General features: G+C 44.5%; 1 protein-coding gene across 2 annotated transcripts in view; it reads left to right on the top strand.

Moving 5' to 3' along the window:
* Positions 1–16,264, top strand: part of DCAF1 (DDB1 and CUL4 associated factor 1) — a 56,151-nt gene extending 39,887 nt beyond the window's left edge. The window contains exons 15-24 of one of the 2 annotated variants that reach the window (XM_068252987.1): positions 403–601; positions 2,720–2,802; positions 2,867–2,975; positions 5,435–5,668; positions 9,316–9,409; positions 11,576–11,680; positions 11,980–12,053; positions 13,211–13,312; positions 13,394–13,658; positions 14,801–16,264. In XM_068252987.1, the coding sequence (XP_068109088.1) occupies positions 403–601; positions 2,720–2,802; positions 2,867–2,975; positions 5,435–5,668; positions 9,316–9,409; positions 11,576–11,680; positions 11,980–12,053; positions 13,211–13,312; positions 13,394–13,658; positions 14,801–14,859 (1,324 nt within the window). In that variant the 3' untranslated portion in view covers positions 14,860–16,264. The remainder of the gene's footprint in view (positions 1–402; positions 602–2,719; positions 2,803–2,866; positions 2,976–5,434; positions 5,669–9,315; positions 9,410–11,575; positions 11,681–11,979; positions 12,054–13,210; positions 13,313–13,393; positions 13,659–14,800) is intronic. The other variant, XM_068252988.1, reaches the window with a different exon arrangement.
* Positions 16,265–19,279: the final 3,015 nt, after the last annotated feature.

The following is a 19,279-nucleotide window of genomic DNA, read 5'->3' on the forward strand; positions in this document are numbered from 1 at the left end:
AATTACTGATTTTATACTTTTGGCCCCTCTGTTCCTCTTTGTCATTATCTATATCCACCCCTGGTGGAGAGGGATACCCCTTTTTCTCCTGTCTACAGAGAGCGACTTATTAATCCTGAGTGAGGACAGAACAATCTCCTCAACTGTCTGTACAGTGGTTGCCTGGAGGTAACCCTGGTTTGTGAGTATAATTTTGTACTCTTTCTATATACCCATTACCAATACCTACTACACTATATTGGGTTCTCTCGGTTTCTCTTTTACTTATTTATAATCTGAGAGGAGCGGAGGATGATAATTCTGAAGAGGTTACCAACAAGGAAGACCTGTACATTTTTCATGGGAGGTGAGTAGAGGAGGAGGCGGATGCAATAATTTCACCATGTTTTTTCTTATTGGCAGGTTCCGTCCAATCTCTGTGTTTCGAGAGGCCAACTTAGACGAGAGCGGCTTCACATGTTGTGCGTTTTCAGCGCGGGAGCGGTTCCTTATGTTAGGTACCTGCATGGGACAGCTTAAACTGTACAATGTATTCAGCGGACAAGAGGAAGCCAGCTACAACTGCCACATCTCCGCCATAACCCACCTGGAGCCATCCCGGGTATGCGTTACTTCTCTGCCGAGTCCTTTTACATAGGAAGGAATGAACTATGCCAGATATACCCAGTGAAAATGCAGAAGAAAGAATATCTACTAATTAAAAACCTTTTCATGTTAAAAGCTTTAAAGAGAGTCTGAAGCAAATAAAATTACCTCCTTTTACTATCTAGTCCTTTTCAGCAGTATGAGCAAAGATGAATCGCTGCTTCCGCACGGCAGAACAATGTATTCAACACCCCCCCCCCCCCCCCCCCCCCAAAATCCCGGGGCAAAATTCCATTCGTTTCCAGGTCGTGGATTTTGCTACCCAGGGGAGGCAGAGCTTTGCGCTGTAGCTCTGCCTCCAGTGCAGTCAATCTCCGGATCTCTGCCTCTCTCCGCCCCTCTGTTAAAGAAGACTGAAAGGGGCAGGGAGAGGCGGAGATTACCAGGAGCAGAGCTACTGCCCAAAGCTCTGCCTCCTCCAGGCAGTACCGGAGGATTTTGCCCTGGGGATTTCCGGGGGATTAAATACATCATTCAGCCACGCGGATGTAGCGATTAATCTTTGGTCATACTGCTGAAAAGGACTAGATAGTAAAAGGAGGTAATTTTGTTCGCTTCAGACCAAGTGTATAGATACAATAGAACCTTGGTTTGCATGTATAATTTCATTCTAAAAACATGCTTGGAATTCAGTGCGCTTTTCTATGAAAGCGAATGTCCCCATAAGAATCAATGGACACTCAGATGATCGGTTCTACAATCCAAAAACCTTTATAGAAAACATTTAATATAAGTACTGTATAAAGTAACAATGCATATAGTATTGTAGGCTAATGACTTATTCTGTTGCAATGTGAGGGGCGATGGAGCATTGCAGGTGTGACATTGTGAGCAGGGAAAACACTCGCTCGTCCGAATTGATCCACCTGGCAGATCGCTGGCCTGGCGGCCTTTTGGGGCTGCTGTTCACACAGTAGACTGTCAGCAGAGGCGATCATTATCTCCTACCTCAATCGACTTTAATCTAGAGTGTTTTTTGAGGGGATTGTTTTCCCTTTTGTTTTGTTTTTGCTTTTGCCTACTTTTGAGTATTTGGTGGTAACCAGTCACTATACTCTGATTAACCCATCAGTAGCTTGAATAGAGTTATCTCATTTGAAGTAAGTGCGCTGCTTTTGACCTAAGTTGGCAGAGCTCATTGTGCTGCAAATTCTGGAATGCTTTGATCTCTCTCTACTAGCAGAAAGTATAGAAATTGAAAGCAGAAAGTCCTCTATTGTCTCGTGCTGCCCCTAGTGATGAGTGGACATAAATACACATTACAGCAGTACTAATTAGAAGCAGGGAAATGTAACAAATAAGAAATTTAAAAAGTGCTAAAATTGGCCAGGAGCACTTGCAAGCCTCTAAATAATTGGCTGCTAAAGGGTTAAGTACAATCCTGCATCGGTAAAGTGAGAACCATTGACTGAAGGTGGCCACTAACTGTCCAATTTCTAGCGAAAAATCGTTTGAGCGATCAGACTAACCAATCTTTGCTTCCCATTTATCACGACCACCAAGAAAATACAAATTTTCGTTCGACAAATTCATTCGGGCGACATTTTTTTTCACTCGTTCATTATCGATTGTGTCCACCAATGGAGATTATTTACAACCAATCCGATCAGAATTTCTGATCGCTCGAACGAATTTTCGCTAGAAATTGGGCCATTAGTGGCCAGCTTAAGGATTATGTGACGCGCGTATACATAGATGGATGGAAGTTACGTTTTTGGGTTTACCCAGCTTGGATGCAGCTTGGGTTTGGGCCAGTACAGTAGAGTGCAGTTCCTGCCAGTTTAGGATTGGCAGAGTTCCAAGCTTCATACAATTTGCATGCTAGCTGGAAAAATTAACCTCTCTAACTATCTCAGGTGAACAGGTGAGGCCAGAAGGTGCTGCAGAATGGATATCCTGCGTATTGATTCTGGGCTAGCAATAGAGTGCAGGCAGGAGAGCAGTGTAGATGTTTGTGTTCTGTAGTCTGTGTCACAGGAGGTTATAGAGTATTAAAGCATGTAGATTGCCTGTTGATGTATCCGTAGTTCCCGTGTACAGACTCTCATCCAAGCCTCTTCTGTCTCTCCCACAGGACGGCTCTCTTCTGCTGACCGCTGCAACATGGAGCCAGCCGCTGTCCGCCTTATGGGGCATGAAGTCCGTCTTTGACATGAAGTGAGGGCTTTAGTGGAGGCAAAGGTTTTCAGGAGAGCAGAGATTTCTTTATTCCTTTCTAAAGTCATTTCCCTCCATTTATCTGCAGGTACTCCTTCCCAGACGATCATTATGTGGAGTTCAGTAAACACTCGCAAGATCGTGTGATTGGCACAAAGGAAGACATTGCTCACGTGAGTATATGGATCAGCAGAAAGCAAGCGGTACTTGTACAGCAACCAGTGGTCAAGCCACCTGCCACATGCTATGGCAATATGTATGGAGAAGGGCAATAAATGTGTAGGTGTACACAGGGCTGTGGAGTCAGTCAAGGAGTCGGGGTGATTTTTTTGATTACCTGAAGTCTGAGTCCATGGTTTCCTAAACTGAGGAGTCGGAGGATTTTTGTACCAAATCCACAGCCCTGGTAAGTATTAGATTAAGGAGTCAGAGCCATTTTGAGTACCTGGAGTCTGAGTCGATGGTTTCATAAACTGAGGAGTCTGATGATTTTTGTACCGACTCCACAGCCCTGGGTGTACAGTCTCCTGCGACCACTGTGTAATGGACATCCTAGATCCCTGGTGCCACATGTGGCTCTCAAGTACCTATGTGGCCCTTGAAAGGTTAGCCCTATAGTGTATAAGTAAGGAGACATCCAACTGTCTATAGCACAATTTTATGAACAGTTTTCAAATAGCCCTTTGTTTGGCAACCAACCTCTGAACGCTATTTGGTAACTGCTATAGCACCTCTGAAAAAAATGAAAAAAAGATTAGGGGCGCTTTGCGGATTGAATAAAAGACACACACCCAAAGGGTGTATATATAGGTAAAGGGGAATACACACCCTATACACAACACACTTTGTCTTGCTGGTACCTCACTGCATAGGATTACCCCTATCTCCAATATAAAATAACTAGGTTGTATAAAAAATTATGAGGAGCGCCAGAAATTGCATTAGAAAAATTCTCCCTTTTATTTTTACTTATGTCAATAATCATAAAAGAATATGTCTTGCCACAACAATAATAAAATATGCCACTATGCAGCACTCACACAACCTTCACTCATACTTAAGCAGTGTGCTGATGAATATTATAAAAAATTACAAAAGTTGCAAAAAAATTTTATATGTGTATTTATATTGATGGAATTCCTTGTAAAAATAGTAAGTGGTTCTCAAAATAATATGTTTCCCAAGCTATGAAGAGGTTCATGTATAAGTAGATCAGAGGGTTATCCACTCCTCCGGGTTGTGTATAATTATCTTATTATGCATATAGATACTAAACGTGGCTGTAAAAAAATGGCCACTAAACGTACATCCCCAGAATTGTCCTTAGATATACTGTTAGAGGGTGGCTATGGCGAAGACAATGTATACACTGGGATAGATACAGTAACCGTTTGCTCACTCCCAGTCCTTCAAACCACGCTCCAATCCTCCGTTATGGCAGCACCACATGTAGTACTCACGGACTCAGCTGTTAGGATATACACGGTCTGGCCGCTATAGCACCTCTGTTTTTGGTCATTTTCAGCTTTCTTCTTTTTTTTTTTTTTCTTTTTTTTTTTAAACCAAAATTATGGAGCACCGCTAGTTTAAAAGACAGAGCCTGTCATATCAGACTTTGTCCTAATGATGCAGGATTGTGGGGGGGGGGGGGGGAGGAGAGAGAGTTGCATTTCTTACTTGATCGGCCGTAATTCATACAGGTGAGCACACTGTTCCCCTTGGAAATGTTGCAGTGACTTGGGGGGGGGGGGGGGGAATTTAAAGTTTTGACTAGGCTTTGGCCTCCCCTATCTATTTTGCTGAGTCCCACCCCCAGCTCGGCAGCCATGGTGTAAGTGGCAACACAGGCGGAGGTTTCTGAAGAACTTTGGAAACCTGGGTGTTACTGCACTGCTGAGGGGCGGAGCGTCACCTGTGTAACGAAATACAGCTGATCAGGTAAGTGACCCTGAACACACCCCCCCCCCCCCCTCTCCCCAATCCTGCATCAGAAGACAGACTCTTTCGTTTATACTGAAGGTACTCTATGGAGGAAACCAGAGGTGGCAATAGTGCTACATTTATACTTACCTGGGGCTTCCTCTAGCCCCACGTGGTGTGTGCGATCCCTCGCTGTCCTCCTGGGTAACTCCATTCTTCCGTTATCAACTCCTCTAATCTGGCTTGTCGCGCTCCTGCAGCCAAGATCGTTCTGCGCAGTAGTATGCGGTTGGGCCGCACCTGCTCAGAAGAGCGCGGCTGGCTGGATTACCGGAGGTGATAATAGAACAGAGTGGCTGGAGAGGACAGCAAGGGAGCCTACAGACCACATGGGGCTGGAGGAAGCACCAGGTATGCATCAATACAACACTATGTACCATCTCAGGTACACTTCAAGTCGTTGCGTTATACAGGAACAAATATTTTTTATAAAGTTCAAGCAAGAGCCTGCCAGAATAAGTACATCCTATTTCTGCAGTGAAAATGGTAGGTTAGAGTTCCATATAGGAACTGGCCTAAGTTCCATATAGGAACTGTTCCATGCAGGAACTGGCCTATCAGGAGACACCATAGACACCAGATAATGTCTGCTGTACATTGCTGTAAGGCATATACATCTATACTTATGTTTGTCCTTTTCTCTCTGTTGTAGATCTATGACATTCAGACAGGGCAGAAGCTGCTGACTTTATATAATTCAGACCTGGCCAATAATTACAAGAGAAATTGTGCCACGTTTAACCCTACGGATGACCTGGTGCTGAACGATGGGGTCCTGTGGGATGTGCGATCTGCACAAGCCATCCACAAGTTTGACAAGTTCAACATGAACATCAGTGGAGTGTTTCATCCCAATGGTTTGGAGGTCATCATCAACACAGAAATTGTATCCTTACCTATGTGGAGCTATTGTCACAGGTGGTCAGCAGCGACTATTGTAGCAGGCAAAACTGCTTGCCCTATTCTCGATCTTGACAGCCGAAAAACCCTTAACCAGGCAGCAATTTTATTACTGTATTGGCTCCGTCCCATTATAGTAGCAAATATGTTCGTGTATAAACTTTATTGGAAATGCCTTTATTTTGAGGTAAACCATAATAGTCGCATGACCACTGCTGCTTTATATAATCCTTTGTGTCCAGCCGAGCCAGCGTTGTTAAGATACCACTCACCGCTCCCTGCAAAGCGCACTTCTAAAGCTCTGTACACACACTCAATTATTGATGTATTAAAACAAGTGATCCCCGACGGTTTGTGACAAACGATGGTGCAGGTTTAAATCAACAACAATCTACTGATTAGATTGCAGGCAGAGGCGCTAAACTGTGGACTCAATCAGTGCTAATCATTTGTATTGCACTTCTAACGTCCAAATCAATCTGCCAGAACGGATCGGTCTACAAGGACTATAGTTGCTGTCTTTTACCATTCTTGCTACCCTTTTGACTGTTTGTTTTATGCGACTGCATTCGGGCATGTGTACAGAGCTTAAAGGATACCCAAGGTGACATGAGATAGTGTATGATAGACGCAGGGCCGGATTTAGGCCAAGGCCACCTAGGCCATGGCCTAGGGCACCACAGGAGCAGGTGCACCAAAGCAGCAGGCTAAACTGGTGCAGCATATTCAGGTACTCTGCTGCTTGCTGCCTGTGCAGCAGGCACCTTGCTCTCTGTGCATATTAGCATTGTAGCCGGTGGCTATGGACTTGGGCAGCATTGGAGATGGAAAGGAAGAGGAAGCTTATGCACTGGAGACGAGAAATGAGTGACACTGATGGCTATTGCGATGTGAAGGTGAGCTGGCTATCTATACTGAAGGGTGCGGGGGTGGGAAAAAGAGGGATTGAGGGAGTAATCTGACTACCTATACTGGAGGAAAAGGGGGAGGAGTCATCTAGCTACATAAACTAGAGGGAAGGGGGAGCGGTCATCTGGCTACCTATAATGGAAGGAAAGGGAGGAGGAGTCATCTAGCTACATAAACTAGAGGGAAGGGGGAGCCGTCATCTGGCTACCTATACTGGAGGGAAAGTGGGGAGGAGTCATCTGGCTATCTATACGGGGGGGGGGAGTCATAAAGCTACCTATACTAGGGGGGAGGGATCATCTCGCTACCTATACTGAAGGGGGGCGGCTGGTTGACAGTGGCCTAGGGCGGTAAAGAGTACAAATCCGGCCCTGGATAGCAGTGTATGTACAGTCCCTAGCACACAAATGACTATGCTGTGTTCTTTCTTTGCCTGAAAGAGTTTACCATCAGGTATGTAAGTGACAGTTCCTGTCTGAGTCAGGACTGGGTCAGACTACAGTGTGACCCTCGCTGATAAGAAATTACAACTATCAAACGCTTTCCTAGCAGAAAATGGCTTCTGAGAGCAGGAAAGAGATGAAAAGGGTCAATAGTTCATTGAAGTATGCCAGAGCTAAAAATCTATGAATTGAGCAAAAACAATAAAATGGTAAAAACTTAAAAAGTAGGTTTAAATATAAAATACTGTGGAATATCTTGGTTAATTTTAGGAGGAGGAGGATGATAGATACAAATTGTTTTATTAGTTTATTTTCACCTCAGGTGTCCTTTAAAGTGAACCTGAGGCGAAATATAAAACAGATGCTTAGCTGGGTAAAGGAAAACCTCTGGATAGACCAGAGGCTTCCCGTGTCGTCCTCACCGCCACTGTTGCCACGCACAGACGTTCTACGCGTACCTGACAAGAGCATGTTGGATATGTTCTTGTGGCTGTTCTCCCTGCCGTGTAAGAGTGTGGCTATATCCGCACAGGTTCAGTATAGCTGCACTCGTGCAAGAAGGGGAGCGCCACTGTGGACTAAAAGAAGCTTCTTCCCTGGGCCGTGGAGGTCACGGAAGCCTCTGGAGGCTTATCTCTTCTTAGGTAAGTATTTTTTTTGTTTGTATTTTTTGTGTTCCAGCTCGGGTTCACTTTAAGTGTATGCTCTAGCACTGACACTAAAGTACCAAGGGACGGTTTCCACTAGCCACCGTGCGCAGCTACAAGATGCGCAATGGCACTTCCTGGTCAGCGGTAACGCTGCAGAATCCCAGAAGCCGTGCCATGCACGGCTATGTGATTTGCTGCCTCCCGCACGGAAACGGATGGGAATGTCGGCCGAATCGCTAGGGCCATCATTTCCTTTGGCAGAGTTTCCCTGCGCAATTTGCCTGTGGGGAAACTCTGCAGATTCGGCCCTGTTTCCGTGCTAGTGGAAACTGGCCCTAAAAGTATAGACTCTAGCCCGATTTGATAGGTGGGTTTCTCTCCGTATAGCGAGCACTATGTTCAATATCGGCTGCTCAGTCTTATCTGTGGTCACTGCTCCATCTTATCTGTGGTCACTGCTGTCCTGTTCCCCACGCATTACACATCCAGGTTCAGATCAGCATGGAACAGATAACTCCACACATACATTGATGGATCCAAGTGTGGAAGTAATAAGCTCTCTCATGTCAGATAAAAGAATTTAGAACTACACCAAGGAGAGACAGGTTATAGCGTGTTTTGAAGGAGATCATCCCCTCATAAACAGCTGATAAGCCATACAAAATACATAGTCCGTGAGAACAGAACAAAAGAACGCAAATGGGACGTTGATGGGAAGTACGAGGCACAATGTTAATCAGTGATGTTCACGAATAGTTTCCAGGCTGTATCCAGCACTACAGAAATAAACTGAGAAAATAAACCATCCTGCAGTCAGTGCCACAAGTGAGTATGACATGCCATTTTATCCAGTAAGATGGAGAGAAAAAAATCATAGATTACGTAAACGAGGACAGCAGCTGTTAATCTAAAAAAGAACATTGTTCTTCACCTCAGTGTGAGGTTTCTGTTATGTATTTTTTTAAAAAGTAAAATCGGGTGCTAACCTGCAAAATTTATTTTTTTCAATTCTTAAAGTGAATCTGAAGCAATATTTAAAAAAAAAATACAAAAACTGATGCCTAAGGAGAGGGAAGGCTTTGGATCATGTAGAGCCATCCCGGCCCCTCTCCTTATCTGCTTGTTCCCCCGTGGGCTTCTCCGAGACTTCGGAAGTCTTCAGGAGCCCAAGTGCTCCCGAAGACGGGCGGCTCTGTACTGCTCACAAGCAGGTGCGCTTTAGAGGGTGCTGGTGCGTTCGCAGTATGGAGCGGTCCTTCTTTGGGAGTGCTGGTGTGTTCCGAAGCAGAAGAGAGCAGTCTGTGACCCATGAGTCGTAGACTGCTAATGAGGGAGCCAGCGCTGGAACGTGGGGACCAGGCGAGGACCAGGAAGGCTCTATAGGACCCAGAACCTTCCCTCTCCTTAGGTAAGTATCTGTTTTTTTGTTTTTTTTTATACAGGTAAACTCCCTTTAAAAATGGGCAACATTGTTTTATTTAGCCAAGTAGCCTCAGTATCGCAGGATTAAAGAGTAGACTGAATTTGTTCCTATGGGCAATCTGTCATAGGAAAGGTTGTCCTGTTCTGTCTGTACACACTTGCTGATTGGTAGCACCACAGTCTGTCATTGTCCTTAACTCCTCTGTCAGTGGGACCTGCGCACCTTCCACCTCCTGCACACAGTGCCTGCCCTGGACCAGTGCCGTGTCGTTTTCAATAACACAGGAACCGTCATGTATGGAGGTATAATACAAACCCCAGTTCATATTTTCTTTCCTTATGCTTTCTTTTGACAGTGACTTTGTATAAAGAAATGGTTAACTGGAAATACAAACTGACTCCTTTAAAGAGGACCTGATGTGAGCGGGATATGGAGGCTGTCCTATTTATTTCCTTTTAAAAAGTAGCAGTTGCCTGGTAGCCCTGCTGATGTTTCTGGCACCAGCAGTGTATCAATCGCCCACCAGAAACAAGCATGCAGTTAATCCAGTCAGACTTTAATCAAAACCCCTGATCTGCATGCTTGTTCAGAGTCTATGGCTAAACGTATTAGAAGCAGAGGATCAGCAGGACAGCCAGGCAAAATGCATTGTTTAAAAGGAAATGGATATGTCAGCCTTCATAGCCCTCTCACCTCGGGTTCCGTTTAGGAAATTAAGACAAATTTTATGTTTTGACATTGTGCCAAATAAGGGGTGCAACCTTATCACTAAAAGAGCCCTGATAAGTTCTGCAGCACCTGAGCTTGCACCTACAGTATGCAAATACCTGACCCACAGTGACTATAGCTACACCTTCTCTACCCCATCGAACCATTCTGAGACTCTGGTATTATCAGGCAGACTGTGGGCACAGACACCATGGCTGGTGTTCCATAGGGAGAAGCCAAGATACAAAAGGCCTATCGCGTTTCTTCAGCCTTGTGTTTTTTAAAATTGAAGTGAATTTTAAGTTCCCCAGCTGCACACAGGACTTAACTTTTCATTTATCTGAGGTTGCAAGAGCAGTTTCATGCTGGGTTCTTGGATTTCTTGAGAATCCCTACTGCAGGAAATCTCACAATCATGGGAGGGGAAGAGACACAAATTACTACAGGAAATCTCACCATTGTGGGAAGAGTCGCAAACTACTGCAGGGTAATTTCAGCATTGTAAGAGGGGAGGAGACAATAAATATTTCAGGGAATTTTCACCATTGTGAGAGGGGAGGAAATGCAAACTAGTGCAGGGAAAGCTCACCTTTATGGGGGGGGGGGGACAAACTACTGCAGGGAACCTTACCATTATAGGATTGGAGGAGACACAAACTGCTGCAGGGAAACCTTACCATTATAGGAGGGGAGGAGACACAAACTGCTGCAGGGAAACCTTACCATTCTAGGAGGGGAGGAGACACAAACTGCTGCAGGGAGACCTTACCATTATAGGAGGGGAGGAGACACAAACTGCTGCAGGGAAACCTTACCATTATAGGATTGGAGGAGACACAAACTGCTGCAGGGAAACCTTACCATTATAGGAGGGGAGGAGACACAAACTGCTGCAGGGAAACCTTACCATTATAGGAGGGGAGGAGACACAAACTGCTGCAGGGAAACCTTACCATTATAGGAGGGGAGGAGACACAAACTGCTGCAGGGAAACCTTACCATTATAGGAGGTGAGGAGACACAAACTACTGCAGGGAAACCTTACCATTATAGGAGGGGAGGAGACACAAACTGCTGCAGGGAAACCTTACCATTATAGGAGGTGAGGAGACACAAACTGCTGCAGGGAAACCTTACCATTATAGGAGGTGAGGAGACACAAACTACTGCAGGGAACCTTACCATTATAGGATTAGAGGAGACACAAACTGCTGCAGGGAAACCTTATCATTATAGGAGGGGTGGAGACACAAACTGCTGCAGGGAAACCTTACCATTATAGGAGGGGAGGAGACACAAACTGCTGCAGGGAAACCTTACCATTATAGGAGACACAAACTGGTGGAGGGAAAACTTACCATTATAGGAGGGGAGGAGACACAAACTACTGCAGGGAACCTTACCATTATAGGATTAGAGGAGACACAAACTGCTGCAGGGAAACTTTACCATTATAGGAGGGGTGGAGACACAAACTGGTGGAGGGAAACCTTACCATTATAGGAGGGGAGGAGACACAAACTACTGCAGTGAAACCTTACAATTATAGGAGGGGAGGAGACACAAACTACTGCAGGGAAACCTTACCATTATAGGAGGGGAGGAGACACAAACTACTGCAGGGAAACCTTCCCATTATAGGAGGGGAGGAGACACAAACTGCTGCAGGGAAACCTTACCATTATAGGAGGGGAGGAGACACAAGCTACTGTGAAATTTTCTGTATTTCCTGTCTCTTAATAAGTGTCTCTCTCTGGCAGCCATGCTTCAAGCAGATGATGAAGATGATCTCCTAGAAGAGAGGATGAAGAGTCCATTTGGCTCCTCTTTTCGAACATTTAATGCCACAGATTATAAACCAATTGGTAAGTCAGCGACTGAAATAACCTTCTTTCTAAGCCTATTAGTATTTGGGGACCAGGGTCTTGTTTTTTTAAGGCTTTAATAAGATCAGTATTATAGTTTTTATGAGCAATATTTTAACAATATGTGGTATTGTGTAAATCTGTAGATGTCTCATCTGTAAGCCATGGCATTAGTCACAGTATTGTGGTGACGGGCTTTCAACAAAATGTAAAGCTAGACTCAGCATTATATACTGTTTGTACAGTGGGGTGATCTTGAGATGTGATGTCTTATGACTACTGTTTTTGACCCTTTCCAGCCACCATCGATGTGAAGAGAAACATCTTTGATCTGTGCACAGACACGAAAGATTGTTACCTGGCTGTGATTGAGGTGAGAACCCCCCACAGGAGACCTTGTGCACAATACACTTAGCCAAACTGTAGCGCTAATCATTAATAAAGGGTAGTGTGCAATAATAATAAGAAATACTGCCTCAAATCAAAGGGGGTGCTATTAACTAGTGCACAGTCCAGCTACTAAGATCCAGGCAGCTCCCATCATGAATTGGTTTCCAATGTGATACATCAGGAAGATTTGAGACACATTTTCTGTATTTATTATTGTAAACAAAGTACTCTAAGGAACTGCAGTTTCTTCAGTCTGTGTTTGAGAACTCTTTGTTCTCTTTAGTTCCTGGGTCTGTACAACTGCCTTACCCATTATCTACCCTGCTGGATTACTTGTTTTTTTTATTTAAATATACGATAACAGTAGGCCAACCCACAGAAGGGAGAACTAACTTGAGCAGTGCTCTTCAACTTTGTGGACATGGAGGGCCAAGCTCCCGGGATCCTTGGTCTGGAGGGGGTGGAGCAGTAACATCCTGGCTCCGAAGGGCGGAGGTGAAGTAGTGAGAGAAGGGGGAGTGATAAAGCAAACGGATGGGCCGCAGCAAGAGCTCTCGGCCCGCGAGCCGCCAAATGGGACAGCACTGATTTGGAGTGTACTGAAATAAAGTAATTATACTGGTAATGTAGGCGTTTGGAGAAATTTCCATCGCCCCTTGGAAATCTCAACTTGGATCTGGAGTACGGTTGCGTGCTCCTAAAATGGGGGGGGGGGACGGCCCAGGAAACGGGCTGAGGCCCTATGCCTCCCAGCAGAAGGGTATACAATAGAGGGGGTAAAAGGTACCTAGGTGTAGATAAGTTTATTAAAAACAAATAGTGTTGAGTTGCTCACGCTCAACAATCGGCTCTTTTTTTGCATGAAACACGTGACACCAGCCTGTTCAAAATACGTTTTTGCCAATCATTAAGATTGTCTTGTTTTTAATCATCTTTTCTACATCTGGGCACCTCCTTTTCCCCCTTGTTTGTCAGGGAGAGCTAACTGCTGAAGTAGTTGAGGTGTTTGAGGTCAGTTGGAGTACCTCAGTCCTCCATGCTACTTTTAGCAGCAATCACATTTTTGAATGGATAGATGCGCAGAATGTACTTGATAGGCGTTCTACAATTCAGCCTCGTGTTCTTTGTCTTCTCTGTCAGAACCAAGGTACAATGGATGCCCTGAACATGGACACGGTGTGTCGGCTGTATGAGGTGGGCCGCCAGCGTCTTGCTGAGGATGAAGATGAAGAGGAGGATCAGGTGAGAGGACGTGTTATAATGGCTGTGGTGAAAGATGAAGGGTATTTTTTGCCTTTCTTATTGTTGGGGATCCTCTTTCAGGATGAAGAGGATCAGGAGGATGAGGAAGACGACGACGATGATGATGACTCTGATGATCTGGAGCCTCTGCTGGACCCTGAGATCGAAGAGGAGGAAGAAGCAGGGGAGCAAGCAGGAGAGGACGGAGAGAATGACTTTTCTCCCTCAGATGATGAAGAGCTGGCAAATCTTTTGGATGATGATGATGATGGAGATGAGGAAGGACATGATGAGGATGATGACGACTCTGATGTTGACCCTGAGGTGGAGCTAATTCTCGGCGACTGTAAGTTGATTTTTATACCGTCTTCTTCACGGTGTTAAGGTTGCTGTATACGACTTCTCTCGTGATTGCGTAAGATGCATTCTCAGTGATGTCACTGGCTGTAGTGAATGGATAGGCTGCACTCTTAAAGGAGAACTGTAGTGAGAGGTATATGGAGGCTGACATTTATTTCCTTTTAAGAAATAACAATTGCCTGGCAGCCCTGCTGATCCTCTGCCTCTAAAACTTTTAGCCATAGACCCTGAACAAGCATGCAGCAGGTCAGGTGTTTCTGATATTTTTATCAAATCTGACAGGTTTAGCTGCATGCTTGTTTCTGGTGTGATTCAGACTACTGCAGCCAAAAAGCTCAACAGGGCTGCCAGGTAACTGGTATTGCTTAAAAAGAAATCAATATGGCAGCCTCCATATACCTCTCACTACAGTTCTCCTTTAAGCTCCATACACACGGCAGACATCTGATAACGACTGCTTCTGACGAAAATCTAGCGTGTGTACATCAGTGATCCAGGCTAGCGCATTGCCTCAACTGAGAGCCAATGCGCTTGCCCTCCTCACCCAGCTCCCGCGTGATGTCACACCTATGCCACTCCATCATCTCTCAGCCCCCCTATATCCCTACTGTGTACAGGCCGTTAGTTATGACACTGGTCTGTAGCAAATGGATAGGCTGCATTCTTAGTGATGTCACTGGTCTTCTTTGAATGGATGGGGTGTATTCCCAGTGATGTCACTGGTCTGCCTTGAATGGATAGGCTGCATTGTCAGTGATGTCACTGGTCTGCAATGAATGGATAGGCTGCATTGTCAGTGATGTCACTGGTCTGCAATGAATGGATAGGCTGCATTGTCAGTGATGTCACTGGTCTGCAGTGAATAGATAGGCTGTATTCCCAGTCATATCAATGGTTTGTGGAGAATGTATAGGCTGTATTCCCAGTGATGTTATTGGTCTATAGTAAATGGATAGGCTGCATTCTCAGTGATATCAATGGTTTGTGGAGAATGGATAGGCTGCATTGTCAGTGATGTCACTGGTCTGGAGTGTACAGATTGGCTGCATCCCATGGTGTGGACGTTGTATGATTAAGAAAATAAAAGTAAAAAGTAGTAATCTTTTGTGTGTGTGTTTTGCCTTGCAGCAGATAGCTCCGACAACTCCGATCTGGAAGACGACATCATCTTGGCATTGAATGAATGAGGATTTGGCTTATGCTGCGTGAAGAACAGGGTTTTACCCTCCTGGAGTCACTGTGAGGAGTGTAGAGCAGCCAGGTACAAGGGTGGAGCTGTATCTTAATAAACTGGTGACGCCACCCCTAAGTAAATGCCTTTCTGTGATTGGTCACTCAAACGCCAGATCTCATCCTGCAAACTCCAAGATGGACTCTTTCTTTCTTTTTTTTTCTTTTTGTAAAGCAAAAGATCTCTTAAAATATAAATTAGTTTTATACTAAAAAAAAAAAACATAACCAAAAATATCTGAAGCCAGACAGTATCTCCTCCCACAAAGCAAAAAAAAGTGTGTTAGTGTTTTTTTTTGTTTTTTAAATGTCTGTTTTTTGCACAGTCTACTTAAGACGGGAGGAGGATTTTGGTTTTCTCAACTTTGGGCAGCAAAGTATTTTTATGACGAAATTGTAATATATTCCATAGGAAAAAAAGTGTATTTTTGTTCCTAAGTGTGTGTATTTTTTTTGAAGCACTAGTGAGGCTGCTGGCCTGTGTGTGGTAACATTGGCTAGATCTGTCTGTCTGATGATTATTGTTTTAATCAAGTCCTCTTTCCTGGACGATAAAAAACATGGAATTCCTGTCTTGATTTTTATTTCCAGTCAGTATAATGAGCAGTTAATTCTGCAGTATTGGGGACATAGGAGGCGGAAAGTACCATAGTGTTGTGGGGGATAAGTTTTGGTGACGCATCAGGTAGGAGTTTCTACTGTATTGTGAGAACACATGAGGAAGATACCAAGATATAGTGGTGGTGCAGGAGGAGGATGCCATGATATTGTAGGCCAGGAGGAGGAGGCTAATACCATGATATTGTGGGAGCAGGTGGAAAATACCATGCTATTGTGGTTGAGGAGGAAGATTCCATGATATTGTGGTGGTGCAAGGGGGAGGAAGATATCATGATACTGCGGTAGTGTGGAGGTGCAGGAGGAAGATACCGTGGTGGTGCAGGGGAGGAGAAAGATACCATGATATTGTGGTGGTGCAGAGGGAGGAGGAAGATACCGCGGTAGTGTGGAGATGCAGAAGGAAGATACCGTGGTGGTGCAGGGGAGGAGAAAGATACCATGATATTGTGGTGGTGCAGAGGGAGGAGGAAGATACCGCGGTAGTGTGGAGATGCAGGCGGAGGAAAATATGGTATTGTGGAGGTGTAGGGGGTCAGATGTTGAATCTTCCTCATCTACCATTTTTAAGTTCATGACCAGATCTCTTCAGAATCTCCACCCCTCCAATACAAAGAGTTCTTCAGACATAAGAATATGTTAATTTTTTTTTTACTTTTTTGTTCCTGGTGAATTGCAAATCGAAACAAGTTTCTGTCCTGTAAAGTGTATTTATTTAAGAAATAAACTGATAAGGTCAGAGTCCCTCTCTGTGTAGTCATGACGGATGATGGAAATAGCCCCTTGTTGTGGAGGCATCCGGGACATTCTCTTTTACACAAGAGTAACTGGCACTAACATATGTACCATATTTTCCGGACTATAAGATGCACTTTTTCTCCCCCAAACGTCGGGTGGGGGGGGGGGGAGGAATCAATGTGTCTTATAGTCGGAATAATACAATATTCAGGCCGGTGCCTATGTGTGTCCTCTGTCAACTATCGAATGAAAATCGGTGCTGCCAAGTGCATGCCCGATCAATGATGCAACAATTTTGGGGTGATATTGATCGCATTAATTGGTCGGACGTGCTGCATGATGGAGGGCCAGCTTGATCAGGTGCACGGCAGTAATGGTGAGCGGTATCGGGACCCCCTGATGCTGTCCTCCCTAATGTGCAATGTCCCCTAAGCCGATCGCTCCTCCTGGAGGCAGTAAACTCGACTGTCATGTGACTGCTGAGCTTCCGCCTATCGGTCAGGAGCTTTTCTCATTGGCTCAAATTCGGTAATTTAACGAACTGGAAAAAGTTATTGCAAAGACAATGATGAACCGGGGACATTGCGTTTTCCTTTCGCTGCAGGTGAATGGGTAAAGGGGTCTGTAGCAGGCCAGTGTAGTCATTACTGTAGGAGGCAGTGGCTGTCTGCTGATGGGTTCTGTGCATTCCTCATCATGTCTCTTTATTGCCCTTTGTGTTCCTATTGAGATTTACCCTCATTTGTTTTAGAAGTAACAGGAATTGAGTGCAGATTTCCTCAGTGGAGATTCACACAGCAATACAAACTAAAAACTCTTGATAGGTTATACTGTGTTTCCCCTAAAGTAAGACATCCCCTGAGAATAATCCCTAGCTGGAATTCCTAGCATGCTGGTTGTATGAATGTAAGCCTTAGGAGCAGCCCACATGACACCAGCAAGTCACGCTAAATACAAAGCCTGGATACAGGAGAGCAGTAGTATAATGTGAGTTCTACAGTCCTGTATATGTGTCAGGCAATTTGTGTTTTTGTTGGAGCCAGCCCTCCTGATCTGTTGTGATAAGCATCAGCAGCACTTCTTCCCAGGACACGCAGCTTATCCTATCATAGCTCTGGGGAGCCTGACAGTTCTCTGCCTGCAAGAAATACTCTTACCCACATGATCAGCAGAATCAATTTCTTGTAAGTGAGAGCCAATATCTGCAAACCACGAGCTCTGTGCATGCTGCTTGTGTTTCAGCATGGCATGCAGTATATAAATTTTATATATAGGAAAACTACCAGTGTTACCCCCCAAAAATAGGACCTCCTCTGAAAATAAGCCCTAGCACATCTTTTGTAGCAAAAATTAATACGACAGTGTCTTATTTTCGGGGAAACACTGTAACCTACCTTCCCAGGCACAAGCTGGATAAAACATTTTACATGCAATTAGTTGTGTTTTGAAATGGAATTTAACCATGTTTTTAAATTACAGTATAACACCTTCATAGTAAACTTCAAGGTACCTGGCCAATTATTTTACTGTATCAGAGGTGGTCATTATGGCTGATCCCAGCAGAATCCATATTTTTAGTTTATGCAAATGTATGTAAATTTGTTTGCAAATAGATGCAGCTTGAAAATGGACCAATCAATTTGCCCACCTAAGGACCACAGGCTTACCCCCCCCCCCCCCCCCCCCCCCTTTTTCCTTTTGTTGCCACCAACAAGCTTTCTGTTGGTGGCATTTGATTGCTGCTGCACACTTTTTTTTTTTTTTTAATTAATTTGTTATTTAATTTTAAAGTAATATGTCCCTCTTCCCCCTCCCCCCCCCCCCCCCAAACCAATCTGGGCTATCCTCACTGATAGGTATCAGCCTATGAGAGGGGATCACGTAGTGAGGCAGTGAGTCCCCAGTACTGCGCTGTAGTAGATCGACGTTTTTTTTATAGTCTGCCAGCAGCGACCGTCACTCAAGCAAGGATGCGTGCACATCTGCACATGCGAACCCTGCTAATCTCCTCCCCCAGGAGACTTGCCGCCGTTATGTCGTTCTGGGAAGCCACTCTGCGGCCGCCAATCGGTGTTAATCGGTCGTAGAGTTGGTTAAACCTGGGTGGGACTTGATTGGTCCATTTTCAAACTGCATATGTTTGCATAAAAATTTAAATAAATTGCTCAGCCCTAGTTGTACAGGTGCGTGGTTGGGACTCGGGGACTGATTTTAGTATAGACAGAGGTTACTACAGTATAACAAAATTCTACCATATTATTTTCAACTCTTAAATGGTTGACACCTATCAGGTGTAGGTTGTCTATATTCCTAAAGGAATTTCCCAGCAGTTCCCATCCCAGAGCTACAGCAGCATTATAGGGCTGGTGCACACCAAGAGCGCTTCTGAGCGCTTTTAAAAATAACGCTTGGCTAATGTTATGAATGGGATGGATCACACCAGAGTGATGTGATTTTTATTTTTTTTCCCTTCATTTCTGCTGATTACTGAGGCAATTCAGCCTCAATGTTAAATATAGGAAAGTGGAAAGTCACTCTGAAAAGCGCTACAATAGAGTGATTTTCCAAGCGTTTTTATACAAAACAAATACACTTGCAGCTCTACTGTATTTAAAATAGAAAATCGCTAGGCACATGCCTAGAGTCACCTTGACAAATCACTTTGAAAAGCGCTGAGCATTTTGCGATTACGCTAGCGCTTTTTAGGTATACACTGGCCCTTATAGGGAATCTTCCACAACCTGAGCTGGTGGTAACTAGGGATGGTGGATGAGATGTACATAATCCTGCATGAACTCCTGAATATTTCCATTTGTATGCAAATGTATGCAGGTTGAACATGTACCAATTAAGTCACACTAAAGTATACCTACCAGTAACCTAGAAGACTGTGGTGTCCCCTTCACATTGCCATAGCAACAAGAGCGATGGAGGAAGCAGGAGACCTGGCACTAGAAACTTGTCAGGTTTTAATTCTGTCTATTCAGCCTCTTGAGGCTATGTTTCCACTTGTGCGTTTTT

This window comes from Hyperolius riggenbachi, chromosome 9 (genome assembly GCF_040937935.1).
Source record: "Hyperolius riggenbachi isolate aHypRig1 chromosome 9, aHypRig1.pri, whole genome shotgun sequence".
In the NCBI taxonomy this organism is placed as follows: domain Eukaryota; kingdom Metazoa; phylum Chordata; class Amphibia; order Anura; family Hyperoliidae; genus Hyperolius; species Hyperolius riggenbachi.